Raw genomic sequence first — 27,165 nt, 5'->3', positions numbered from 1 at the left:
CAGACTCCCAAGACTGCTGAAAAATAATGGAGAGAAGTCCTGCGATGACATTGGCCAGCTCTGTTGGTACCCTGGGATGGATCCCATCAGGCCCCGCAGCTGTATGTGCATCCAGCTGGAGCAGCTAGTCCCAAACAAGGGGTCAGGGTCAGCTGGGAGTTTATCATCCCCCCAGTCATGGTCCTCCAGTGCAGGGCTCTGGGGGTCCCAGTGTTTACAGCCTTCCTCACAACTTCCACTACTTTCCTATTCTGTTGCCCCTTATCCTCACCTACGTTCCTTAAGTTGTACTTAATTCTACCAAATACATCTCAGCTTGTTTAAACACTCCTGGGCCCAAGAGGGGCAGGATGAACGCAGCTTCCCGGAGGCAGGAGCGTTCCACATCATTTATTTCTACCAGGCTCCACCGAGCACTGCTCTGTAAGCGACGGGGCCGCGGACAGCTGCTCTGAGAGCCCCGAAACAGCCGCCGCTGCCACCCCTCAACCTCCGGTGCCGGCCCACGGCCCCCACACCCATCCCGGGTCCTCCCCACAGCGCCCCAAGGGACCGCGGCGCCGGGCACGGAGCCCCAGCGGCCGCTGCGGCGCGCTCCTCCGGGTCACGGCCGCCCCCTTAGCGCCGGCAGAGCCTCAGCCGCTCTCCCGAGGTCGCCACTCGCCGCTTCGCAGCCGCCATCTTGCCCCTCCTTCCCGCCGCCGCGCGAGGGGCAGCCGGGACGGGGCGGCTCCGGCAGCGAGGATAGGCCTGCCCTCGTCACGTGGGTAGGCCGGCCGTCAGGGCGCCGTTCCTCCGAGGCGTGACTGCGGCGGCGGCGTCGATTGGGCGCCGGCCGCGCGGCTTCAGCGCGAGGGCAGCGCCCCCCGCACGTGACGTAGGAGCGGGGCTCGGAGTCGGCCCGGGAGTCAGTCGGCAGCGGCCGCGTCCCGCGGCGGCGGTGAGTGCGGGGCGGCCCTTCCCTTCCTCTTCCCCCGCCCGGCCCCGCCGCCGCCTCCGCCGGCCGGCGGCGTCCCCCCGCGCGCCTCCCTCAGCACTAGGGCCCCGGTTCCCCTCAGCCCCGCGGCCCGCTCCCCCTCAGCGCGGCCGGCCTCGGTCTCTCCTCAGTACCGGGGCCCGGGTTCCCCGTCAGCTCCGCGGCCCTTTCCCCCTCAGCGGCCCCTCCGGTGGCACAGCCAGCCCCCGGGCTGCGCTCAGCCCCCCGCAAGTGCCGGGGACGGGGTGGCTCTCCAGGGACGGGGGTGTCCGGGCCTCCGCGCAGCGGGAGAGGTGGCGGCCGGAGCGGAGCTCTGGGCCGGGGCGGTGCAGCCCCAGGCCGGCCTTTCTGCCCGGGGCTGCCGGGCCGTGTCCCAGCAAGCGTGGTGGGGTCGTTTGGTTTCCTCGAGAGCCGTGTTTCCTTCAGCCTTTCGAAATGGAGTGGTGCGGTGTGGAGATGGAGAGCTGGGGATGGACAGAAGTGACAGCGTGGGGGGCTGTCAACGTCGGAGGGAATTCTGGTTCGAAGACTGACTTCTTCCTTCCTTTCTTTCTCTTTAATGATTGCAGCAAGGGCTAGCAGCATGGGCATTTGTCATTTCCTGAGAAAACTTTGGAATTAAATGACTTGTTCCACTGCCAACGTCCCGACTTATCCTTAACCAGACAGTGAAATCTGTATCTGTGCAGCTGGGGCAGACCTTTTCTAATGCAATGGGAACTATGCCGTGAGGACTGGTAAGACTTGGCCATAGCCATGACAGAGCCCCACAGGGTTTCGTTCACCACTCTTCATGGTCCACTGAGCAGCAGCTTCTTGAAAAGGTCTCGGAAGGATGATGGAGAGCAGCCCCAGGACTCTGAACCGGCTGCAACAGCCGTTCGCATCACACTTACTCTCTTTGAGCCGGATCACAAACGTTGTCCAGAATTTTTTTACCCAGATCTTCTGAAGAGTTGTCGTGGGAAGGTAAAAGGTGGTTCTTCAGGAGACAAGGTAAGTGTCCTCATGGCCTGTGGGGAACCTGTGTTGTATCTGGAGATTTCAAAGGCTTTTTCAGTATTGCTGTTTTAGTGGTGTTTTGAGAGTTGGTTGTGTGTTAGCTGTGAGGTGCTGAGAGGTGGAAGGAGAGTGGTCAGGCATCCTGCAGGCAGAAGAACTGGCTCCCAGGCAGGGGTTCTTGTCGTCAGGCCACGCTGTTGCAGTCCCTTGCCTTGGCTGGAATCTCACGTCAGAAAGGTGATGTGTTGGTGGCAGAGTGTGGGAGGTAATGCTCGCGTTGTTTGGAATTGCTTGACCTGAAGTGATTTTTGGTACGTGGCTTGCTAGGAGCTATGAGGAGCTCTTTTCCAAAGAGCATCAAAAGGAGAGATGCTTCTACGATAGGTGGCTGTGTGTTTTTTGGGACTCTGCCCTATTGCACGTGAACATTTCCACCTTAGTGGTTGGCATCTGTTTCTGTGTGGTGGACGTGGTGCTTTGAGGCATTGCCTGATAGTTCTGTTTGCCTGTTGAAAGCCGTTTCTCAGGACACAATGGTGTGCAAACTTCTGTAGCATCTGATCTTTGTCTTATGGGTGTTTTTCTATGAAAAGAAAGTTGATTGGATTCTACTAATTTTTACTGTTGCTCTTCAGAACTGTTTAGCAGTCAGTTGATGCTTCATGCTTCTTTGGTTGGTTGGTTTTTTTGCAAGTCAGGAGAAGCAGAGACACGTACGGAACTAGCTGAGAGAGCACCCAAAACTTGAAGAAACCCTCAGAATCATAGGCTGGTTTGGGTTGGAAGGGACCTTTAAAGGTTGTCTAGTCAAACTCCCCTGCAATGAGCAGGGACGTTTTCAACTAGATTCAGGTTGCTCAGAGCCCAATCCAGCCTGACCTTCAATATTTCCAGGGATGGGGCATCGACCACCTCTCTGGGAAACCTGTGCCAGTGTTTCACCACCCCCTGTGTAGAAAATTTTGTCCTTATATCTAACCTGAATCTACCCTCTTTTAGTTTAAAACCATTACCCCTTGTCCTATTGCAACAGGCCCTGCTAAGAAGTCTGTCCCAATCTTTCTTATAAGCCCTCTTGAAGTATTGAAAGGCCGCAATAAGGTCTCCCTAGAACCTTCTCTTCTCCAGCCTGAACAACCCCAACTGTCTCAGCCTGTCTTCATAGGAGAGGTGCTCCAGCCCTCTGATGATCTTTGTGACCCTCCTCTGGACCCACTTGAGCAGCTCCTTATCTTTCTTATGTTAGGGGTGCCAGAGCTGAATGCAGTACTCTGGAGGGGTGTCACTAGAGCAGAGTAGAGGGGCAAGCTCCCCTCCCTCAACCTTCTGGCCACGCTGCTTTTGATGCAGCCCAGAATGCAGTTGGCTTTCTGGGCTGCGAGTGCACATTGCCGGGTCATGTCCAGCTTTTCATCCACCAGTACCCCAAAGTCCTTCTCTGCAGGGCTGCTCTCAATTCCTTCATCCTCCAGCCTGTATTGGTACGCCGGGGGTTCTCCTGATCTGGGTGCAGGACCTTGCGCTTGGCCTTGTTGAACCTCATGAGGTTCACATGGGCCCACTTCTCGAGCTTGTCCAGGTCCTTCTGGATGGCATCTCGTCCCTCAGGCATGTCAACTGCACCACATAGCTTGGTGTTGTCGGCAAACTTGCTGAGGGTGCACTCCGTCCTACTGTCCATGTCATTCATGAAGATGTTAAACAGTACTGTACTGAATACTAATGGTTGATTTGTCTGAGCTTTTGCCTGGATGTGCTAGCCGTGATGGGTTTAATGCATGGGCTTTTGGTGGCAGTATGACAGGACTTATTCTGATGTTTTTGTCTCTTTTATTTCTACAGAAGAAAGACCCTGCTGATCCCTTTAACGATGATGAAAAGGAAAGGCATAAAGTGGAGGCTCTTGCTAGGAAGTTTGAAGAAAAATATGTATGTTTTCCTTCTTTGTATTATTTTATGCCTTAGAATGAGTAATGCTGTTCAGGTCTCAACCAGTAGTATTTAATGGTCGTTGGCTCTTATGTTCCTGTTCTCCTGCAGTCCTTTATCTTGGCTGGAAGGTGCTGTTTTCTATGTTCCTTTCTTGTCTCAGGGCTGTGGTCCACGAAAATGGTTCAGATACATTCTTAAATCAGATGACAGTCTGATTAAAGTGAATGATGTTCTCACTTGTAGTGGCAAATAACTTATAAAATTTAATTTTCTTAAGCAAAAATTAATTTCTAGGCCTTGTAGCTGTGGCATGATGTAATCTATTAAGTCTCTAATTACGGTATGCTGGTGAGTCTGCTGCCCTTAGGATGGTGCTGCGCTGGGTAGTTCAAGAGACACTGATCTGTATTACCCATTTCCTGTCTGTTATTCCTCTCACTTTACTTCCATAGATGGCAATAAAACTACAGTATGTTTTATAACTGGCACATTTGGATAGCAAGTTGCTGTATTGTCTTGTGATACAAATTTGGCCTATGGGTCACCCTAATGCACTGTGGGTATGTTTGATGCATGTACTACTGAGTTTGTACCGATTGTATAGCAGTTATGGAAGAACAATCCATTTCTGGATGGGCAGAAATGTTGAAGGGGTGCAGACCCAATTCAACGTAAAGTCTGCTGGCACAAAGTCAGCCTGTCTGGCAGGTCAGCGTTTTGTTTCATTTGGCTGCACCATTTTTGGTTCCACATGACAAGGCCTAAAACTGCATTTACCATATCCTGAGATTACGGTATGGTGGGAGTTAATGCTGGTTGGGTTCTGCTGCTGCTAGGAGCAAAAAGGTCTCATTCACTTTTCTGCACTGGAGCCAATGTCAGTGTCCTGTATCAGGGCTATCCCTGTGGTAACTGGAAAAGAAGGATGAAGACACTGTCAATCTCTTATTGTTTAGGGTGGCAAGAGACGTAGAAAGGACCGTATTCAGGACTTGATTGATATGGGGTATGGATACGACGAATCTGACTCCTTCATTGATAATTCTGAAGCAGTGAGTACTGGGGCAGGTGTGAGGGTGGTTAAAGGCAGCTGCGTGGGGGGGTCTGAGCTGGCACCTGGGGAGAACCCAAACTGGGTGCAAGCCAGGAGTGTGCCAGGGCTGGGGAATGAGAGATCCTGGGGCAACCACGTGGCAGGAGAATGCTGGTTAGCAGGCATGTCCATAGCCCTGTCTGTTCTTGGGGGAGCACAAATCCCACGCCATTCTCCAGGCAGCTCAGCTACAGAATAAAGTAACAAAGCTTACAGTGCCAATAGATTGTTCTCTGTTATTTCCAGTACGATGAGCTTGTTCCGGCTTCTCTTACTACAAAGTATGGAGGGTTTTACATCAACTCAGGAACGCTGCAGTTTCGGCAAGCATCTGAATCTGAAGATGACTATGTTAAAGAGAAAAAGAAGAAGTGTCCCAAGGTCAGCAAGCCAGCTTTCTGAATTACTTCTTCTGTTAGAGTTTGGAGGGTTTGCTGCATGGAAGTGTGTTGACATTCCAAGTAGAGTGAGATTTGTGAATTGATGTGGAGAGAATAGGGATGAGCACTTGAAATCCCATTCTGTCTGCATATTTGATAGTAAAATGAAACATGTCTGCCACGGATGAGACTCTGGTGGGGTTGCCTGGTTCCTAGAGTAGAGGTGATAGCAGCCCCTTGTTGCTCTGAAAAGTCGCTTAGTATTATGGGGATGGAGAAACTAGTGCTCCTCTTTGGTGTCAGTTGGAGACAGCACTGTTTTCGTAATGCTGAAGTGAGGTGACTATGAGGGGAAACAGCAGGAGCACCTGGCATCCCTTTGCCTTTATTGATGGGATTGTCTCTGGTGCAAAAGCTAGGTGTGCTGTGAAGTGTTGAAGACAGTGTGTACCAGAACCATGGTGATAGATGTCTGGGGTTTGGGTTAATGTGTCCAGTGGGGAAGGAGCTGTTCTCACATTTTTGGGAGAGGGCCTGAAGTGGCTCTGGGGGATCAGGTCCAATTCCATGAGCAGGAGTTGCTTTGATTTTGACTTGGTTTTAACCCTCTCCAGAAGCGGAAGTTGAAAGATGGAGGTGAAAAAATGAAGAAGAAGAAGAAAGATGATTCTTATGACAAGGAGAAGAAATCCAAAAAGTCCAAGTTTCCAAAAGCTGGGTAAGGAGGAGGAGGCAGAGGAGGAGGAGGAGGGAATGCTTGCTGCTTGACAGCTTGCTTCAGGGTTACAGGTGGCATTTGTTATGCTGCAGTAGTACCTGTTGCAGTGGGGGGTGGCTTGAGTGCATGCTGCATAAACACCAGCAGGTGAACCCCTGTTGCTTCCAAAGTGGGAGAAAAAAGGCAGCTGACAATCAGGGAAGGAGCAGAGCTGCACAGCAAGAGTGTCCCAGCAAAGAGGGTCAGAGCTAGCTGCAGTGTTGGTGTTTCTTGGAGCTCTGTTTAGGCGCTAATGGTGGGAGCAGATACTGGAGAGCCTGAACAGAAGGAAAAGGTATTTGCTGTCCTGGCTTTAGTAGGCAAAAAGCGTCAAGCTGCTGTCATGCTAACTCTCTCTTGCTTCAGTTCCTCTGCACTAGTTGTTTGTGCATTTCCCAATCTTCCTTGCTGGAATAATGCGTGTAGCTAAATAAGAGCATAACTTAGTGGAGATGGTTTAAGCTCCATCATCTCTCTGCAGTGAGGAAGGACAGCCTTCTCTTCTCCAGGCTGAACAAGCAGCAAGACCTTAAAAGGCCACAGAATATTTTTCTGGTGTAATTGGTTAAGGGGCTAAGCTTTTCCAGGGGATTGGAGCATATGGCTGAAGTGAACTGGGATGAATGTATCCTCGTCTCTTCCCCTTCATCTTGTATTCAGTTCCCTTCCCTCCTCTGTACTTTGTTTACAGCTTTACAGCATTAAATGCAAGTAAGGAGAAGAAGAAGAAGAAATACTCTGGCGCTCTTAGTGTCAAGGAGATGCTGAAGAAGTTTCAGAAGGAGAAGGATGCTCAGAAGAAAAAAGATGAAGAGCAGAAAGTGGAGACTTCTTCACTGGCAGAACCTCCAGCCCCAAGGGAGGTGGAGGCGATGCCTGACCCTTTGCTCTCACTCTTCGGCCATGCCAGTGATAACGACCTGCTTCAGGCAGCGACGGCTATGGACTCGTTAACTGACCTAGACCTGGAGCGTCTCCTCAGTGAATCCCCAGAAGGGAGTCCCTTTCCTGATGTGGAGGATGGGAGTGATCCTATTGGGATGGGCTTGGAGCAGGATTTCAAGCAACCACCATCCCTCCCAGAAGGCCTGCCAGCCCCTTTGGAGAAACGCATCAAAGAACTGGCTCAGGTATGGCAGTTCTTTGAGGGGCAGTAGGGTTGTGTGGTTGCTGGAGGGGGGACAGCTCTGCAGGGTTTCTGTATCTTCACCCAGAGAGAGAGCACGCTCTGGTGGGGGAGTTTTACAGTGCCACGTGGTATCATGGTTTTGTGTCACCCAGTTTTCTCTTATGGCCAAGTCCCTTTCTTGAACGCATGGATGTCAGGTAGTGTCAAAGTCCTTGCCCTTGTTATCTACTGAATGTACCACTCAGTATCACACCTGTCAGTATGGCTTCTTTGCCTCTCTTGGCAAAGTATGGACCTGATGCAAGAGGTAATTTCCAAAGTCAATTTAACGTGAATGAACTTAAAATGTGAACTAATGAGGCTGGAGGATAAATTCCACCGTAATAGTTTTAATGTGCTGTGATGATCAGGACAGAGCCTATGAAGTAGCGTGCAGTGTTCTGTATGTAAAATAAGTGGGTGCAGCTGGAAAGCATTACCTGTTCTACAGTGTGAGAAGGCATGAAAAGCCCTGTAGGTGGGGCTTGAGGATTTGTTAGAACCATTTCCCGTGTCATACGCAGTCAGATGGCTTCACTGAAGCATGGGTACAATTTGGTATCTCCCACACTGGAGCTGCATCACTGGCAATTTGGGTTCTTCACCCATCTTTAACATCTCGGTGTTGGGGGACCGTTTAAGAAGTGGAATATATTAATTTCTAGAAGGGTGATCCCACATCTTTTCACCAGTAGCTCTTCCTGCTGCTGGACTCTTGTAGGACTCGCCCATCTTCTCTAAAACGTGATGTGCTTTGGGAAGCACTGTTCTGGAGAAGCAGGGAAGCATTGGGTGCTGGTCAGGGATCCCTCTCCTGGCATGTCAAAGAAGCGTGCTTTCAGACTTGCTGTGGGACTTCTCTGGTGTGAGGGCTGCCACCATCTGCCTGTCAATGAGTGCTGAGATGTTTTGTTCCTGTTACTAGTGTTGTTTTTAAACATTAATTTCAAGTTGTAAACAGTGCTCTTAGACCTCTGTGGTGGTGTGTGTTCTGCCTTCTGGGGCACATCAATTTAGAACACATGTTACTTAAGTATGTCTTACTTAATAACTCCTGTTACTAAATATAAGCTTCTGTTAAAGATAACTGTTCTGCTAAGAAATTTGAAGTGTGTGTAGTGGTGGTGAGCAGATGGAAGAGAAGGAGGAATTGAAGAAAGTATTGCCACAGCTGATAAAAAGAATGGGCTGTTCATGGATGTTTCTATTTGCTACTCAGGCTGTTAACAGAAAACACTGAAACAGCTGTTTCTGAACTGTATCTGAGTTAAAGGAGAATATTACAGAGGCTCCCATGATATCAAGTTAATTGTTATGTTGCTGCAAGATAGTGTAATAACAGACTACCCACAGATTTTCCTGCTTAGATTTTCCTGCCGCTGTGTCTCTTGTTGCTGAACTGTGTATGTTAAGAAAAGAAACCGAGGAGAAATACAAGATTTAACAATTTGAAGCCTCTGGGTCAGTTAGGATTTTGGGACATGAACTCTGTTACAGGTTGGAAAGAAGAGGTGCCATACCTCTGTCTGAGAGCCAGGTCTCTTCCATCAAGCAGGTTGGGAGCATCTCCTGAGTTAAATGGAGCCTCCAGGCATTTCCTCTTCTACTTGAACTGATTTGACTTTAACCCCCTCCTTCCTAAAAGAATTTTCCTGTTGAGGATTCTCTTCAGCATTGAGCCTTCTCTTTTGATATCATCAGCTGTCTATGACTTGCTGCTGACAGAGAGGAATGTACACCTTCTGGGCATAAATTAATTGTTTACTAGCCTCAACCTTGGAATGTTAAATCAGGGGATTTCAAAATCATGCCTTTCTCTTCTGGTCTCCTTTCCCATACAAGGAATGAGTAACTTGGATGTGGTGCCTTGTGGTGAATCCCAGTTTTGTTTACATCCCCACTCAGAAGAGATTGAAAGCTCTTGGCAATTTTCTACTATCTCATTCAACTCTTGGAATTATTTTCGTGCTGGACATATTTTTCATGGGTGTGATTTTTGGGCAGTGCTGTGTGTGCTGCAGTCATAGCTCAGGAAGCTTCCTGAACAGGATTTTTTTTTTTTTAGTTTCCATGGTGTTGATTGGAAATAACATACCCCTGTGGCTGCTACTCTCTCTGTTGGTTTCTTGGCTTAGCGTCCAAATTGGTCTAGAAAGCCTGATGATAAGTGTCCCTGACCCTCACTAAATGTGACTAGGATGATCTTTCCTGTTCCAGGGACAAGCTCTATGCTCATATTACTCAATCTAACAGCTCTAATGTGAAGTTAAAACCATGCCCTAGAACTGTCCCTTCTCCCAATGGGAAGTATGCCAAAGAAACTAGCTGCCACCAAGCCATCTCCTTTGCCCCATTAAATGGAGGAATCTTCACTCCAGCGTAGTAACTCCAATGCGCTTGACTCTAGTGCATCTGGACAGGAGAATCCAGAATGAGAAGGTCTGTGGGCAGGACATGGTCTTACCAGTTCAGTTGGCAGGGTTGGACTTGAACTGAGGAGGCGTAAGAGGAGAGGACACAATCTCTTCTGTCTCTTGATTGTGGCAGCTTTTAGTCCATCGACAGCAGGTAGCAGGTGCAGAGTTTGGTGGTATAAAAGTGTGCCTTGTTTTACAGTATTTCTGAAGTAGTTTAAAATACACTTGATTGCTTGTGCCTGTCTATATCTGTGAACTGATGATGACTTGTGCTATTTGCTAATTTCCAGGCTGCCAAAGCTGCAGAGGGAGAAGGCAAACAGAGATTCTTCACTCAGGATATCAACAATATCATACTGGAGTAAGTGCTGCCAGGAGAGAAGAGTGGGAAAGAGCATTTTTGATAAATTCAGGAGCAGGTGTAGCAGGAGTTGTGGGGGTGTCCTTATACAGGTCCTCCACACAGAACATGCCTAGGATAACATGAAAGTCTCCTAGAAATGGCTTTCAGTTGAAATATGATGTATAACTGAGGTAGGAGAATGTTGGAGGGGAGTATCCAGGCTTCCTGTTGTCAAGATGATGCTTGATATCTGTGTGCTTAAATTTGGTCACTTGACCTGTGATTGTAGCTTGATACAAAAACAGTACATCTCTCCCTGTCAGAGATGTCAGGCATGTTCTTTGCAATTTAAGTTATATGCTATATGGAATATTTTGTAACTGGGATAAGGCTGCTGTGTTCAACTGGCTTTCTGTGCAAATGGGAGGAACTCCATTACTGCTCTGTGTTTTCTGAGTCCCCAATTATAGAATGCCAGTGTTGCTTCACGCAGCTGTTGATAATGGCTTCATTGTTCTTCAAGTGCCTGGAGAAGGCTGATGAATGCACACAGCTTTGTGATCATAGCAGTGTAATAATACTTACATAGAGACTTTAATTTCATTAAGGTTTATCAAGGCACTTGAGGGGAATTGCTGAAGGGAAGTTTGGGAGTCTGTTTCCCTCTCGTTTCGAGTGGTGATTACCACCTTTCAGCGTTCCAGTGCTGACTGCACAAGTAGTCCTAATCTGTTGTCAAACTGGTGACTTTAACCACATTCGGAAGAGATTTAGATAGATTTGTATGACTTTGCTGTAGAATCAGTTAGAGGTTTTTACACTTATTATTGACACTGAGAGGTGGCTTAAAAAGCTAGTCTCCTAAGTTATGTATAATTGTGTAGATGTCAGTGTTTGCCAAACCCATCTCAAGCCCAAGAGTTAAAGCTTGATTCTATATTATCCTGAGTTAGACCGCCATAGTATCTTACATAAGCAGTGTGTACCTCTCATTTCATTGCGTAATGCTCTTGCATTTCAGCTGCGAGGAAGAACTGCAGAATAAATGAGGCCACTGTCATCCTTTTGTTCTTTTTCCAGATACTCTGAAACTAGATTAAAAGGCATAGTTTGGGATAGAGGGCTTGAGTGTGTTGATTCTAAAATCTAAAGAACCGTCATGTTGTTTGGCTTGTACTTTGTCCCTCTCTCCCTGCCTCCAGCTCCCCAAGTTGCATAAGAGTTGCATTTATGTTGCTTAGAGAACCCCTGCCAGGTCCCTGGTCAGTGCTGTGTTTGTCTTGTTCTTCAGCATAGAGCTGCAGACTCGGGAGCTGAACAGCCAGATCCGGTCAGGGGTGTACGCCCACCTGGCTGCTTTCTTCCCATGCAGTAAGGACACTCTGGTCAAGCGTGCCCGTAAGCTTTATCTCTACGAGCAGGTGAGTGAATTTGGCAGCACAGCCCTGTCTCGTGTGCACGTTACCCCTGATCTCCAGAGCACGGTTGTTGTCTGCCTAACGTGGTGCTGTCCTCCACTGAGCACGGTTCAGGCAGCACATCTGGTGGCGTGGATTCAGAACTGGCCGGGTCTCGACCTGCCAGATTTGGGTGTCTTGGCTGGAACACCCCACGCGGAACTTCATTCTGTTCTGTGACTGCTCTAGGGTGGCCGCTTGAAGGAACCTCTACAGAAGCTAAAGGAAGCCATTGGAAGGGCCATGCCAGAGCAGATGGCCAAGTACCAGGAGGAATGCCAAGCCCACACTCAGGCCAAGTTTGCCAAGTAAGCTCCTTGTTTGCTTGTTATGCATCTGTAGCTCTTGTCAGCAGGCTCCCTGTGACCTGTAGGCTGCTTTCATGAAGTTTGCCACCTATTTTTGTTCTGTAGTTAAAAATTGCTGACGGGCATCAATTGGCCTAATTAAGCTGCGTGCGTTCTTTGTGCTACCTATGGCAATGCCAACTACAGCAGCATCAACGGGACCAGAACTTGGCTGAAGTGTTTCACGTCTGTGCGGGCATGTCTTTAGGAACGTGGCAGTCTCAGAAGAGTAAGGCTGGATTAGTCCCGTGGTCTCTATCACACAGTACTGGGAGCTTTCTTAACCTTGAGCACTTTGCTCAGCTTGCAGCCTAAGGCCCTCTTCTCGTGCGTGTGTTATCCCTGACTATTGAAACCTCTGAACAGTGTTGTTCAGAGATACTTAATCCTGTTCTTGAATCTCCAGGACAATGACTTTCACGTTATCTCTGTCTCTGTTTTAGGATGCTGGAAGAGGAAAAGGACAAAGAGCAGCGAGATCGAGTTTGTTCTGATGATGATGAGGATGAAGAAAAGGGAGGGAAGCGTGTCATGGGACCGCGAAAGAAATTTCAATGGAATGATGAAATCAGGTTTGCGTAATTTAGATACTAAGTGATCCCGTGACTTCTCTTATTCTATGCAGTTGGAAGTGAAGCATTTTGGTATTTGTATCTTGTTTTCAGAGCAGCGCTGAACATCTGTAGTAACAGTCAGCTTGGAGGTTTGTGGCAGACTGCGGTGTTTATGGAGCCACTATTGCATTTATTAAATCTCACCCTTAAATGCGTTGCAAAATTAAGCTGGTTTCAGGCACCGGCCAACTCTGAGAGAAGTGCTAAGAAGCCTCTGTGCTGAGGCCAAAAGAGAGGGACAGATCTTTGGGAAAAGAAGGAACTTGGCTGAATTGCTGAAATCCTGCAGACTAGACTCTCACCAAGACCAGATGCTGGTTGTGAAAGCAGTTAAAGCTAATTGGGGATGGGCGCCCCTGGCACCCAGGTGTCTGACAAAGAACAGAGTGCTGGGTGAAGGGGAGAGTGACGAAAGATAAAATGAGAATCAATCACGCTGTCTTCTTGATCTTATTCTGTACCAAATTGGGGTGCTGCTCCGAGGATGGCTGATTCATTTAGAACAAAGCAAGCTTCACTTCCTGCCTTCTCATTGCCTCTCAGCACGAAGGTCTGCCGAGAGGTTCAGTTCTGTGGTTGTTAATGACGCCTGTAATTCTGGCGCTGGTTTACTACCTCTGCTGTTTCAGGAGATTAAAATGGGAAGGGGTAACAAGGCTTTTCTCCCCTGGCGCGTTGATGTGCGTGCACACGCAGAGCGAGGAACGTGCCTTTCCCTTCCTCTTTCCTGTGGAGGCAGTGCAGGGTCGGTTTTATTAGCGAGGTGCTACACAGAGCCAGGCGTGTCTTGGCGTATTTCTCCAGCCCTGGATAAACAGGATGACCTCCAACTGGGGAAAGTTGATTCGCGTAACTGTATTTGAAATCTTCCTGTTCTTCAGGGAGCTGCTTTGCCACTTGGTGAAGATTAAGTTGGATGGTTATGACCTTGACAAGAATAAGGCTCAGTCCCTAGAGGATTATGTGAAGACCTTCCTAGATGGAGAGGTGAAGCCCCTTTGGCCAAAAGGCTGGATGCAGGCCAGGTGAGCAAGAATCGAGTTGTACTCTAGGGATTCCTTGTCCTAAGGGACCTCGGAAGGTCATTAGTCCTAACCCTGCTCAAAGAATGGCTAGCTTCAAAGTTAGATCAGAGTGCTCAGGGCCTTGTCCTGTGGAGTTTTGGACATCTCCAAGGATCGACATTACCACAGCATCTCTCTGGCTCCCCTGTTCTGGTACTTAATCACTCTTCATTAAATCTTTTCTCCTTTTTTCCAGTCAGAATTCCCCTTGCTGCACTGAACTGAATATTCCCTCTTTTTGCTTTATACTGTGCACCTCTGAGAAAGATCTGGCTCCATCTTCTTCATGGCTCCCTGCCCCCTCCACTCTTTAGGTAGTGGAAGACTGCTGTTAGATCCCTCCTTAGTCTTCTCATTTTCCAGGCTAAGCAAACCCAGTTCCCTCAACCTCTCCTTGTCTGTTGTGTCCCTGCTCCTCAGTCATCGTAGTGGCTCTGGACTGTCTCCAGTTTGTTGACATCACTCTTGCATTGTGGGGACCCTGAAAATGGATGCTGTATCCAGATGTACCTCACAAGTGCTAAACAGAGGGGAGTAAGCACTTGAACTGCTGCCTGTGCTCTTGCTAATACCTGCCAGTATATAGTTAGCTGTCAGCAGTACACCCTTGCAGCAGTGGCTTATATTCAGCTTGTCCACCAGGACCCTCAGGTCCTTTTCGGCAAGGGTGCTACATAGCCAGTTGGTGCCCAGCCTGTGTGGCTGTGTAGGGTTATTCTATCCCAGCTGCAGGACTGTGTTTTCTTTGTTGAACTTCACAAGGTTTGTGTTGGCCTCTCTCTCCAGCCTGTCAAGATCCCTATGAGTGGCAGCCCCGCCCTCCAACATATTATCCCCCTGCTCCCTCTGTTTTCACGTCACCCTCAAACTTATTGAGAATGCAGTCTGTGCTGTCATCCAGGTTGTAAATGAAAATGTTGAGTAGTCTTGCCCCCTGTATTGACCTCTGATGGATGCCACTGGCAGTGACAAGTTACAAGGTAGAACTGGGACTGAGGTGAGGCTGACTGGCCTGTGGTTTCTTGAATCTGTATTACAAAGGATCACTTTGTAATCTGCCTCACAAAGGATACATTTTTCGGACACTTTGGGAAGTCTTCCCTAGAGTATTCCCAAAAGAAAGCAAAGCAGAAAGTTTTAGGGGCTTATGGACTTGCACTAGACACATTGGAGAGTCAGCAGAGTAAGTAGGAATTTGGTGTGGTTTTCTTTACCCTATCTGGTGTCTTCACTGCTGTTTCCTGCTCTTTCATGCCCTCCATCATCCATGCCACTGACCTGGCAATTGCAGAGAACCATACAAATTGCAGAAAGTCATTCTACTGGGACTGTCATCAGCTTCTGGCCTGCTTTGTTTTGCTCAATAGTTTTAAAGAAAGGACAACTGTACAGTCTTACTGCTGGAATCTCTATCTCTGCATTTAAAGAGCTGGGCAGCACTGTCTTCTCTGCTGAATTTGCTTTTTGAGTTTCATGGAGGATAAAGGAAGAAGTAGGTACCAGTTCTTGAGAGCAGTAAGTATGACTAGCACATTGCAGATCCATTTGGAAAAGTCCACGGCCATTTATTGCAGTTGCATGTGCACATGAAGCACAGTAATGTGCATGATTGTAGTGTGTTGTAGTGTATGGGAGCTGAATGATGGCATTAGGAGGTGGGCGCAGATTCCTGCTTAGTTAATGAAGATATTACCAGCTTGAGGGTGTTAGCTTGCCAAGTTTTAAAAACTCTTTTCTTTGAATAAAAGGAAATTAAAATCTTTTGCCCCTAGTATGTAGGTGAAACTGTTCTTAGGCATACAGATGTTCAGCTAAGACACAGTGTAGGAGTGCCTTCCAGTGAGGTTAACTACAGAATGACTGAATAAAAGCAGTTTTCCTGGTTCCTTTCCAATGGCTCAAGGGCAATGGTTTCTCCTGCTGGGACCTGATGGAGTTGGAGTTCATGATCTTTATGGGTCCTTTCCAACTTGAGGTATTCTGTGATTCTATGACTTTGCTGTTTAAAGACAGAGTGTAGACTGACAGCCACACAGAAGGGGAGGGATTGGCAATAATAGGAGAATTGTAAACAATTTTATGGACATGTCAGCTTGATTCGCTGTCATAATGATCACAGAAGATCATCTTTAAGAGGAACTTGAAGATGGACAGAGTAGCAACTTTATGTATGAGTTCAGAGAGGCCCTGCTATGATACTGTGTTCTCAGTTAGCACTAAAAGGCGATTAACAGAATATAAGGTTAAAATAAGCTTGCTTTTGAAAAGAAAAAGGATAACAAGTCTTTGTCAAGCTGTTAATAGCAGACAGGAAGCATATTCCATATGCCGGTACTGAAGGTGTACTTATAAGCTTCTCACCCTGACATCTAAGAAGGCAGCTGAGTGGCAGGTGTTTTAGGTGAAATAGTGTTTGTGTGAGATTCTGGTTCACTTAGCCTCAGTAGTAAAGGGGTTTGGATGAAGCGCTGTTTATGGGTTGTAGTTAGTCAATTGTTACCGAAATGGTTGTGCTGATTTAAGAAGTCATCTCAGCTGTTTGCTGGGGATGCGAAGGCAGCAGAGACATGCAGTGTGTGAAGGCTTCTCATCCATATTGCTGTAGTTGAGGCTGGGGAAGATAACCTTTCTCCCTTGAAGTTGGTGAAGAGCTCTTGTATGATCTGCCAGCTCTTGGATGGTCTGTGGCAGCAGTAACGCCAGCTTGAATGATTGTACTGCCTCTCCAGCTGGCTGTCAGCTTTTTAAGCTGGTAGAGCTTTTTCCTTAGTTATTGTCCAACAACTGCCTTAATGGCCTTTCCAGCGCCTACAAGCATAGCTCCCCAGAGAGGGAATTGTGTGGGGGAGTTCAGGAGGATTTTCCTGGAAAAGGGATGAATATTTGTTTGCTCTCTGTGGTTTTAATTTCACTAAGTCCCCTGCTGTACTGTGCAGCTCTGTCTCCAGTGATCCCAGCTGCTCTACTGGGTCTTGCTGGATATCACTTCTCATTGCTCTCTTCCCTTCTTAGGACACTGTTTAAGGAGAGCAGGCGTGTACATGGACACCTCACATCAGTCCTGTGAGTATCGCGCAGCATTCCTTGGAGTGATAACTGGTGAACTCCGTTCCCTGGGGCCTGGGTGGATCATGCAGGAGCACCTGAGCTTGGCTCCCATCAGATAGTTTGGCGCTGCTTCATTCGGGGAGGACTAGGGACAGTAGTTGTTTGTGTGTGACGTCTCCTAACAACAGCCTTCCTGAGGTGCTTTAGCCTTGCAGTAAGCTCAAAGATAAGAACTTTGAAGCTAGGTTGCCTCCTGGCCTTGTTCAACAGACTGGAGTCAGGCCTCTGTGCTAGTCCCTGGGAGGCAGATCAAAGTAAAATGGAGTGTGATGCCAGCACTGTGATTATTGCTACCTGTTCAGTCGGTCCTTACTGGATTCTGGATTCCCTCTTTCTTGTTGCCTGGTTAAAGGAGGGGTACAATGAGCTCAAGCTGGTGAAGATGGCTGCAATGGCTTGTGGGTGGCAAATCAAGAGAGCCATCGGAATCCAGCTGGGCAGGTGCTTTAATGCCAAAGGGTCTCATGGATCTTGCTGGCAGTCTATGATAGATGATGATACTGTCGTGGTTTAACCCCAGCCAGCAACTAAGTCCTGTGCCAACTTCTTGTGCTCTTCCAGCTTTCTCGCTGGCTGGGCATGAGAAGCTGAAAAATCCTTGACTTAAGTCTAAACACTACTTAGCAACAACTGAAAACATCAGTGTTATCAACATTCTTCGCATACTGAACTCAAAACATAGCACTGTACCAGCTACTAGGAAGACAGTTAACTCTATCCCAGCTGAAACCAGGACAGATACAGACTTAGGCTGATGTCTGTTTGACAGACGGTCCTGTTCTTGGCACTGGATGAGTGAAGGGAAGTGTGAGAAAGAGTATGAAATAGAGTGTAGAGTCATCCTTCCCTCAGCCATACTGTTCCAGCAGTTCAGGGATGTCTTGTACCAGAGATTGCATCTGGCCAGACCAAATGGTCTATTTTCTGTGAATTTGGCAGATGCTTTTGCATCCTTGACTTCTTCTGGGAACCTAAAAGAAATGTGTAACTTTTCTCCAAAACAGTCTTTTTATCAGTTTCTCTCTGGGTATTGCTATAGTAAGATCAGCAGTGGGTTCCTGTAGTAGCTCCTAGCCCTGCAGCCAGTGCAGGATTTGTCTGTTGAGTGCTTTCACTGCTCTGCTACCATTTCAAGACTCTGCTCCGCTCCCTAATTCATTCCCCTGTGTGGGAGTTGGAGCTTCCTAGAGCAGCAACCAAATGTCATGCTGTTTTGAATCCTAGCAACCTGAGATGCTGTTCCCTCGGTTCTTTGCAAAAGACTCAGTGGATCATCATTAACAGGGCCCAAGTGTGCTCCCTAACTGGATGCTTCCCTGCAGTCATTCAGTGAGCCATGTTTCTTTTGTCTCCCTCAAAACAGGGCGAAGAAGAAAGTTATAGCTCCTACTAAGGTGAAAGTGAAGGTGAGTTCTTTGTTTTCTGGTTCTCGTGGTTGACATATACGAAGAGTCAAGTGACTGCCATCTTAAATCCTATATTTGAGCCTTGTATCTATACATTAGGTTACGAGGAAGTTGTACTGTGAAATGGCTCTAGTCTGTTTTGGGCTTGAAAAAACACTAGAACAGCAGCTAAAATTGATGGCAGCAGCAGTTGGGAGGGAGGTAGGGGAGCAGCAGGCACAGAAGATGCTTATTCTGCCTTTTATCTGCAAATCGGGAACTTTCCCTTCCTTTTTCAGCAGTAAACCCTGCCTCCATTCTGACTCTGTGTTCTTTTGTGATTTTGTTCCAGGAATCTTCCTGCAAGCCTGATAAAAAGATGTCTGTTTCTGTTCCTTCGATGCACTCAAGCAGCACCTTAGCTTTGTCTTCAGAGCCCCAGGGCGGAGCTCTGGGCATCAGTGCCCAAACCAGAGAACTCTTGTCCCTTGGGACAGCCCAAGCAGCCAGCAGCACTGGCACTCCTGCTACCTTCATGGATGACTCCTTGGATGAGGACTTAATTCATAATCCCACTTCCTCCCTTGAAGCAGTCTCTAAGGAACTGGCTGTGCTGAACAGCAGAGTGGGAGGGAGCCCTGACTTTACTCTTCCTGGAGCTCCAAAAGCTCCATCAGAGAAGACCCCAACTCTTGCATCCTCAGAAGAGAAGAGGACATTTCCAAAGTCCAACCCTTCCCCTACATCATCCTCTGGTTCCCTTCAATCTCCTCTAAATTTCTTGGCTGAGCAGGCCCTGGCATTGGGCCAGCCTTCTCAAGACAAAAAGACAGAGAACTCTAATTACAAAGAGCTCTCCTGCCAAGCCTCCCCCAGCAAAATCCTTCCTGATGCACACCAGACTAAACAGAAACACCACAGCCTGGTCCGGCCAAGCCATGGGCCTCAGACCTCCACCCCAGTGCCAGGTTCTCAGGTGAAGGTCTTTCACTCAGGCAGCCAGCTACAGAAAACTTTCACCTCCCCGGCTCCATTTGTCAAACTGCAGAATCCCAAGTCCTCCTCCCCACTGCCCCAACGGTCCCTCCTCCAGCAGGTCAAGTCATCAACCAAAGCTCAGAGCTTCCATTCCTCTGCATCATCAGGCAGCACCCAAAACTCCAGCAGCTCTCACAAGAGCCCAGGCTCATCCTCATCATCTCTCAGCTACACAGGAAAGCACTCAAGTGGCTCTAGCTCTTCAGGACAATCTTACAAATCACCCTTCGTTTCTGGTACCCTCTCCAAGCATGGGGCTTCTTCCAGCAGCTCCTCATCTGGAGCTTCTGTAAACCAGGGCTGCTCCTCTGGGAGCTTGCTGCCCAGTGTGCAGACCCCTTCCTCGGGCCAGGCATCCAGCCGCCCGTCCTCAAGCTCCTCAGTGAAGAAGACGCCTGTTTCGCAGAAGCTGACTCTGGTGGCACCTCCTGGAGGTTCAAATGGAGATTCTAGTGGGGGCACTCAAGGGGTGGCCAAATTGCTGACCTCCTCCCTAAAGCCAGCTGTTGTTAGCAGCACCGCATCTTCTACCTCTGTGCCGGTAAGCAGGGGTATGCCATCCCAGCCTAACGCCAGGAGAACGCATGGCGTTGTGTCAGGCCATCTCCTAACTTGTTCAGACCTGCCGTAAAGTGATGACTTCAAAAGAATTTCCTGAAATTCTTGAATGACTGTCTGGGTCTTGGCTGCTTAGGCTGGGAAGTCCTAGCCTTTGCCCTGGGCTTGTGCTCCAGAATTCAAACTTTCATTTTCAGCTTAAAGTAACAGCTAAGCTAAATACTGTGGTACCTTCCAGGCTGCAATTTTTGCATAGGCTGTATAATGTTCCTGCCCTGACTTTTTGAGTTACAGGGACAGTAGGGCTCCCATTTGGGTCAGGAGGAAGTGCAGTAAGGCACGTTATCATGAGAGCTAAAAATCATGGCATAAATTAAAATTATAATGATCAATTTGTTGTTAATTAGGTCTGCAAACTTGGCCTTCCTTAAATTATCACAAGTAATTTTAGTATTATTGCCACTTTTTTCACGACTGACCTATAGAATAAATAACCTATGATACTGGGCTATAAACTCAAAATGCCTGCCCGGCTTGCTTTGGTGGTTGTCTCTGTCCACTTTCTGTTGCTCCCCAGTTACTCCCATAAGCTACTGAAGTGATGTTTGGAATCAAGCTCAGTGGCACACCATGGAATTCAGAGTCTGACAGTTCATTGGGATATAATGTCTCATGAAGGACTTCTGGGTAACCTATACAGATTTGTGTTATTCAGCCCTTGTGTTTAATGGTATGAGGGCCTTAATTTTCATCTATAGCAAAAAAAAAATCATTCTTAATGCTGTTTTATTAATTTGTTGTTGGCTGCTCATACCTGCTTTCTTTTGTGGCATTTGGAAAGAGCTGGGCAATTAAATGATTATATTTAAATGTACCTGAAAACCACATACTGCTCAACCCGTGTACCTTGCCTGCTACTGAGACAGAGAGCTGAAAAGCATTACCCGGTGGTGTGTCTCTCTATGGGAGAGGTCTCGGATAACATTCTTGGGTGCAGGGGTACACCAAACCTTGATGCTTTGAGTTGTCAGCAGTGATATGCTGCCAAAAGTGAGTAGGAAGCATCCTCCCTGGAACTCACAGGCAATGTGTAAGCTTTTCCTCTGCCTAGTGGAGGCACAGTTTCAGAGTAAGAGAGAAACAGTGAAATCCAGTACAGTCACATTTAGAAGACCATAGCATCCAGCAGCAGGGTTGCCAGTGTCCTGGGCACCTCCAGGTGGCCTCAAGAGTTGGCAGCTCTTGGGACCTGGCTGGAAGGGTGCTTCTTGCAAGGAGCAATTCTTGATTGCTCCATGTTTTGCAGTTCTTCTTTAAGTATGAATGGTGCCATGCCTTGGTTTTCCCACTGCTGACTGACCTTTTCTGTTGCTTTTCAGAAAGGAACTAGTGGAGCTGTGCTGCTAACGAGTTCTTCCTCCTTAAGTGTACTGGCTCCATCCTACAAGTCCAGCAATCCAAAGCTGCCAGCTGCCCTGAGCTCCACCCCGTTAGGTATTATCTCTCCTATTCATTCCTTCCCTCTTCATGTCATCTCCTTCAGTTCAGACTCCTCCCCAAAAGCAGGAGTATCAAAGGATGCAATAGTTACGGGACCTGCTCCAGGAACTTTCCACCATGGCCTTGGCCACAGTGAGTATCCTGCTGGTCGCACATGTGTGTGTTACTTGTGCCTGTGCTGTCAAATAACAAGAACACCAATGCTCTGCTGTGTTAACCCATTGCAGACCAACCCATCTCTCTTGCTGTTGCTTCATGCTGTAGTTCATGCATCTGTATCTCCAGCAGTTGCATTTGGAGAATCTTGGGCACATCCCTATAGCTAGCCCAGAATTCCCAATAGCTGGAAGCTGAGCTATAGGCTAACTGCTGCAGCTCCTCTGCTCATTTCTGTCTTCGATGTGTATTTGTTCTTTTTTTTTTTCCCCTCTCCTTTCTTTGTTTTTCTCTCTAGGTCTTCTAGCTGGCTTGCACTCCAGCCCCCACCATGCAGCGCCACTCCCACATTCTGCCCTGTCCACTCATTTACCGCAAAGTTTGCCAGGTAACTTGTCAGACGGTCGTGTTTGTTTTCTGCGTCGTGAGTCATCCTGTATCTCAGCAGATACTTCCTCTAGGGGTGAAAGCAAAGTGGTTGTCCACGTTGTCCGACCGGCACGCTCGTTGCTAAAACCTGCGGCCTCCCTGAGGTACAAAGCGAGGCGTAGCCCTCTGTGTCCTTTACTGTTTAGTTAGCCAGGGCAAATTTGTGCGTTTCTGGAATGATGAGACCTCAGTGCTTATAGCAAGTGTTGGTTCCTGGAGGTACTCAGCTTCGCTGCTTGCATCGTGGTGAAGAATTATCCTGCCAGGATTAAAGCTGTGCATGTTTATACACAGTCTGCTAGGACTGCCCAGGAATGAAGATTCTGGCTCTGTGGAGTTTTGTTACTGGTGACCTGTATAAAATGTGTCAGACCAGAATGTCTCGCATCTGTGCGCTGAGCTAATTGCTTACATCTCCTTCGCGACAAGTTTGTAGTGTAAATGGAGACTGCTTTACTTGGTGTTGACAATGTGATGATTTTGCAGTTAAGCCTGTTCCTGCCCCAGTTTGATTCCTGCAAAGCAATGCATAAAACAAGAGATTTCTGAAGAACACCTTCTCTGCTCTTAAATGGAGTCCTGCCTGGTGGGCTGTGAGCTTGTGTAAATATGTAGCACTGTGGAGGAAGGAGAGAAGTAAGGGGGATCCATGCAGCATTCAGAAAGTTGAAATGCAGGGCCGGCAGAACGGGCTTATCTGCTTCAGAGAGTTGCTTATCCCATTGGTAATTGCTATTTCTGCTTTCTTGAACAAGTGTTCTTTAGCACTTCAGTGCCACTGTCTTAGTACCTGCTCCTGTTGTGATTGTCTTATTGAGCAATATCGGCCTGATTTAGGAGTGGATGTGCTGGCCTAATACTGTGGCACTGAGGCCATTAGATGTGTGGATAACCTGCTGGAGTTCATGCGGCCTCCTGTAGCGGTCATGGGGTAAAATGCCCTTGACTGCTGAGCAGAGGCCTTGTTTGCTGAAGAAAGAAGAGTGCTGTGCACTAGTGAAAATTCAAAGAATTTGTTGTCTTTGCTTCTTTTGCTGAAGTTTTTCTGAGGCAGGTTGTTACGTCTCTGCAATGTGATGGAGCAGAAGAAGGTACTAGCAGCGATCACTGGTGTGACGGACTGTTCCTTCCTGTTTGTAAATTCACAGTTAGTGGAGAGTGAGATAATTGAATTCAGTTTGAACATGGATGTGAAGTGTATTCTGTGTCACTGAGGAGGAGTTCTCTGTCCTGCTATTTGAGAGAATTTAGAGTGGTTACTTCACTATTGCTTATAGGGCTTATAACAAAAGAATTTTTTGATGAACTGCTGCTCTTAAGCAGGACATAGTGCCAGAAGCTGTGATTAGACAAAAGGTGACTAGGAATAAGTGAGGAAAAACTGACCGTTGAGACAGCTTCAGCAGGGACCTACTTTCTCACTTGGTGTTTTCACACAGAGCCCGTTGTGGTGCTTTGTAGAAGAACACAGTAGATATTTAAGTGATGACCATAATCTTAAAATGTATTAATTTATTTTGTGGCATAAGCTCTGGTTGGCTGTATAAGCAAATGGCCACAGCTGCATTGCTCTGTCTGAAAGCTGCGAGGGTTCTGGTCTGTTGGGAGGTTGCTACAAATGCGAGGAAACATTGATGTCTTAAATGAAAGTGCTTATACCAGCATTCATCAAAAAGCGTTTGACCAAGGAGCATCCAGTGCTTGCTTGTGTGTTGTCACTGCTACATTTGCTGGTGGAGGTGCCTGCGTGCTGGTGCTGTGGCAATGGTTCTGACTGCTCACTTTAGAAATGCAACGTGCTGGGACTGAGCTCTTGCATGGAAAGAACTGTCCTTGTCCTGGGGAAGAAGCTGTTGCTACGCTGCTCAGTGCCTCTGCTGCTTAACCGCACATCTCGGTACACCCATTTGTTCATCATTGTCTGATGGTAGTTTTAATTGCTCCTGGAAAACTTCTGCTTCCTTAAACTTCCTTCCTTTTTCTCTCTTCAGTGCATTTTCTCTTTTCCCTCCACGTCTGTTCCTTTCTGTTACTTCAGTGGCTAGATTCCTATGATTCCTGTTGCCATCAGTTGGCACCTAAAGCCTTCATTACAATGGCAAAGGTGTACTAACAGTATTATTTCAAACCACCTTTAGATACAAGGCAGCCAGTACCATGTATTTCTAGTTTCCTAGATGGGAAGACATGGTAGGGTGGCTTTTAAAGAAGAGCATAGGCTAGCTAGTCAACCAGCAATCTGAATCTATGCCATGGTGCTTTTGCTGGGAGGCCAGAGGAGACCCTCAGTGCTTCCCATGTCTCTTACTCAGGTGGAGAGGCAGGGCTGCTCTCAGTTGTGAGATGTCTCCAAGCACATCCTCTTCTTACCCCCAATTCCTTGGTGCTGGAAGGGAGAAGTACGTCTTTCTGTGCAGAGAGATCTGGCTGCCTCAGCTGCACGCAGCTCTGTGGAGCTGGTGCCAAACCCCCTTCCCACTTGGTTTTACTTTCTTTCAGATGCTTCTCAGCTTCACGGCAAAGGGTCCAATGCACAGCAGCGCAAGTTGTGACGTCTGCAACGAGGGGAGCTAGAGCACACATAGGATAAAACCAAGATGAACAGGTCATGAACTTTGGATACCGGCTGTGTCTTTTTTTTTTTTTTTTCTTTTTTCTTTTTTCCTCACAACAACTGGAGAGACTGAACCGCAATGAGGAACTCATTGGTGCGTTTGCTCAGAGGTTTTTGGAGCTAAGCCCCACACAAAGGGCCACCTTGAGCCATGCCCTAATGAGAGAAGCATTTTGTAGCACTGTTTTATTGCTGCTGCCCTTCACGCATTCCCTGGCACTGGCAGGAGCTAGAACTTGCAGGGAGACTTGGGTGGATTGGCTTTCTTGCAGTGGATTCCCACCCACCTCTGTCTATATCTGCCAAGTACCTCCAAGTCCAGGTACCTCCTTGGTCTCCCAGTGGAGGGTATGAAAGGTGCTTCTTTCTTCTGCTTTGGATTTACTTGGATAATTCTAGCACTGCCAGTGCTTTCTGAAGATGTTTGACTAACTTTTCAATTGTACTATATAACTGTGCTACAGTTAATTGGAGGACTTAACATTTCCTGTGTGGTGAATCTAACGAACCACCTGATGTTCCCCTCTGGAGGAGAAGGAAGACTCTTTAGAGAGACATTTTAGATGCAGTCATTGACTTTGAGAATTCTACTTCTTTTGGGTTTTGGATTTTTTTTTTCCTTCAAAGGGATGCTTTTTTCCTGCTCAGTTTTATCCTTATTACCATCGAATGCATTGGATTGAATGGGACACTTCTCAGCATGTCACATGTATAGGAAGACATAATTCCAGTGCCTTTTATGGTGGAGCAAGAATGGACTAGTGACACACATTTCAGCCCTATTTTGTGTGCTCCTCAACCCTTTTTTAATCATTCTGTATTTAAAATGTATTCTGTTTTATTTAATAGAGCTTTTTATGGTTGCACATCAAAAAAAAGCTGCACTGTCTGGACTTCAATGGTGTCTTGGTGACTGCGAACACAGTACCAAATCCAGCAAGAGCACCAGTTCTTATCTGAGTTTGTGCAAGCGGGTTCCAGACCCTCCCCTAAAGCCATTCTTTCCTAGGGTCGTCAGTTATGATCTCTTTGGTGGGCAGAGGGAATGATCTAGATTAACCAAGGTCACTACTAGTAAAATGAATTCCAGAGAATAATATTGCTCTCCTCGATGATTTCTGCACTAGGATCATGTGCTTGTCACAGCTGCAGAAATGGGGACCATCTAGAATTGGGGTGTGTCTTTTCTTTTTAATTTTTTAACTCTTAGACATAAATATTTCTCCTGAGCACACCCTTTCAATCTGTGCATAGTTAAGGGCAGGCTGTGGTTCCGACTGAGGTTTATGGGTTTTGATTTTCTGCTATTCCCCAGTCTGCCTTTTCTCAGGCCCCCCCAGCCACATCTGAATCATGCAGTAGTAGCGCTGATCCACATAGACTTTACTGGTATTTCAAGCAAAAGCTTGCAGCCTTCCTTCTTGAGCTTTGGGGAAGGATGCTGACACTGAGTATACCAGCAAATATCTGCTTTAGTTTTCCCCATTTTTGGTAAGATCCAAGATGGACTGTTTTCAATTTGAGCTGATACATAATTTCCCAAGATCAGTGCATTGTTTGTATTAAAAAAAAAATTAAATAAAAATGCAGCTCAGATTCAAAATTTGTTTACAGAAAATACCTAGGTTGTAGCAAAAGAGCCAAAGACAGAACTTGTGTTATTAAAACTAAGCACAGCAGTTATTGATGGACTCTGAGCAGTGGATGTCGCATGGTTCCCGTTGAAGGCCTAATCCTGAGAGGTACTTTGCACCTTCAACTTCCCATGGTAGCTGAAAGAGCATTCAAACACCTGGCAGGATAGGGACTCTCAGCGAGTGACTCGAGGTACTGGTTCTACTCCCTCTCTTTGCTTTCACTTGAATGCTTCTGCTGGGAGGCACCTGTGTGCGTGGCCAGAGCAGAATGCCCTCTTTCTAGGAATTTAGCGAAGCCTCTTGCCTCAGGGAAATGTTTATTTGGTGGAAATTCTGTGGGATATTTTTTCTTTACATGCTATAATGAATGAGTGAATGGTATGGAGCAGAGTCGCAGCAAGGCAGAACCACGCAGAGACCCGACAGCTGATGGGGAGCCAGGAGTCTGGCATCTCTGCCTTGACGAGGCAACTTGCAACGCTTTCGTGACAGTGTGGGGAGGTGAGGCTCCCATGGCACTTACTTAGTATGGCAGTTCCTTTCGGGTGTAAGAGCTGCGGTTTACTATTATATTTTTTTGTGTGTGTTGGGACTGTCTTGCTGAAGATGGTGGGGGTGGTATGAAAACTGTTAATCTTGTACAGAACAACTGAATAAATTGTTTCAAAGTTTCCAAAATGCTTTTTTTCCATCTCCTTACCTCTAGTTTCATGACTTTGTTTTCAAGAATTTGTGTTTCAGCTTGGATGATCATCTCTTGATCATCTGTTTCTTGAGTGAGCAAAGAATTATTTACTGTTTTAACTAAAGTCTCTTGTGTGCTAAGTAAATTACAGCTCTGTTTCTAGCCATTGTGGTGGAAGAATTGCATATTCTCATTCAATATGCTCCTGCTGATGCTTGAAGTTGACATCTGTGGGAAAGAACACGTGGCATTTGGACCCTGGAGCAACGGTATGATCTTGTGTGATCCTTTCATTCACAAAGGTAAAATAATGGTGTTAATCCCCAAAGCCAGGGTGGATATGCAGTGAATGCTTATGTCTGCTTTTGTTGACAACAGTTTACTGGGGTTCGGGTATTAGCCAAAATTTGGGAAAAGGGAAATGAAAGTGCTGCAGTCCCATTTGTTAGTGCAGTTCACTCCCATCTAATGCTGCTAATTAGTCCCAGCTCTAACGCTGCTCCAG

General features: G+C 47.2%; 1 protein-coding gene across 4 annotated transcripts; it reads left to right on the top strand.

The window, feature by feature from the left end:
• Nucleotides 1–859: 859 nt before the first annotated feature.
• Nucleotides 860–26,653, top strand: UBN1 (ubinuclein 1). 4 transcript variants are annotated; one of them, XM_075059233.1, is made up of 18 exons: nucleotides 860–940; nucleotides 1,546–1,972; nucleotides 3,821–3,907; nucleotides 4,867–4,962; nucleotides 5,250–5,384; nucleotides 5,998–6,101; nucleotides 6,832–7,270; nucleotides 10,016–10,086; nucleotides 11,360–11,489; nucleotides 11,715–11,833; nucleotides 12,316–12,444; nucleotides 13,368–13,511; nucleotides 16,563–16,613; nucleotides 18,022–18,064; nucleotides 18,396–19,622; nucleotides 21,019–21,271; nucleotides 21,594–21,683; nucleotides 24,224–26,653. In XM_075059233.1, exons 2-18 carry the CDS (start codon nucleotides 1,733–1,735, stop codon nucleotides 24,274–24,276), a joined length of 3,411 nt encoding a protein of 1,136 aa, XP_074915334.1. In that variant the 5' UTR covers nucleotides 860–940; nucleotides 1,546–1,732; the 3' UTR covers nucleotides 24,277–26,653. The 4 variants fall into 4 exon arrangements, with proteins under 4 accessions (XP_074915334.1, XP_074915335.1, XP_074915336.1 ...); XM_075059234.1 differs by lacking the exon at nucleotides 16,563–16,613; XM_075059235.1 differs by lacking the exon at nucleotides 21,594–21,683.
• The last annotated feature ends 512 nt before the right edge of the window (nucleotides 26,654–27,165 follow it).

The sequence above is a fragment of the Buteo buteo genome, chromosome 29 (assembly GCF_964188355.1).
Source record: "Buteo buteo chromosome 29, bButBut1.hap1.1, whole genome shotgun sequence".
NCBI classification, from domain to species: Eukaryota; Metazoa; Chordata; class Aves; order Accipitriformes; family Accipitridae; genus Buteo; species Buteo buteo.
This window is presented reverse-complemented; position numbering and strand designations above follow the sequence as displayed.

Excerpts from the sequence above, each read along its gene's own strand:
- UBN1 (XM_075059233.1), top strand. The coding sequence starts at position 1,733 with ATGACAGAGCCCCACAGGGTTTCGTTCACCACTCTTCATGGTCCACTG. Across the intron at positions 11,490-11,714 it reads AGCTTTATCTCTACGAGCAG|GGTGGCCGCTTGAAGGAACC; the intron begins GTGAGTGAATTT and ends TGACTGCTCTAG. Across the intron at positions 18,065-18,395 it reads CTACTAAGGTGAAAGTGAAG|GAATCTTCCTGCAAGCCTGA; the intron begins GTGAGTTCTTTG and ends ATTTTGTTCCAG.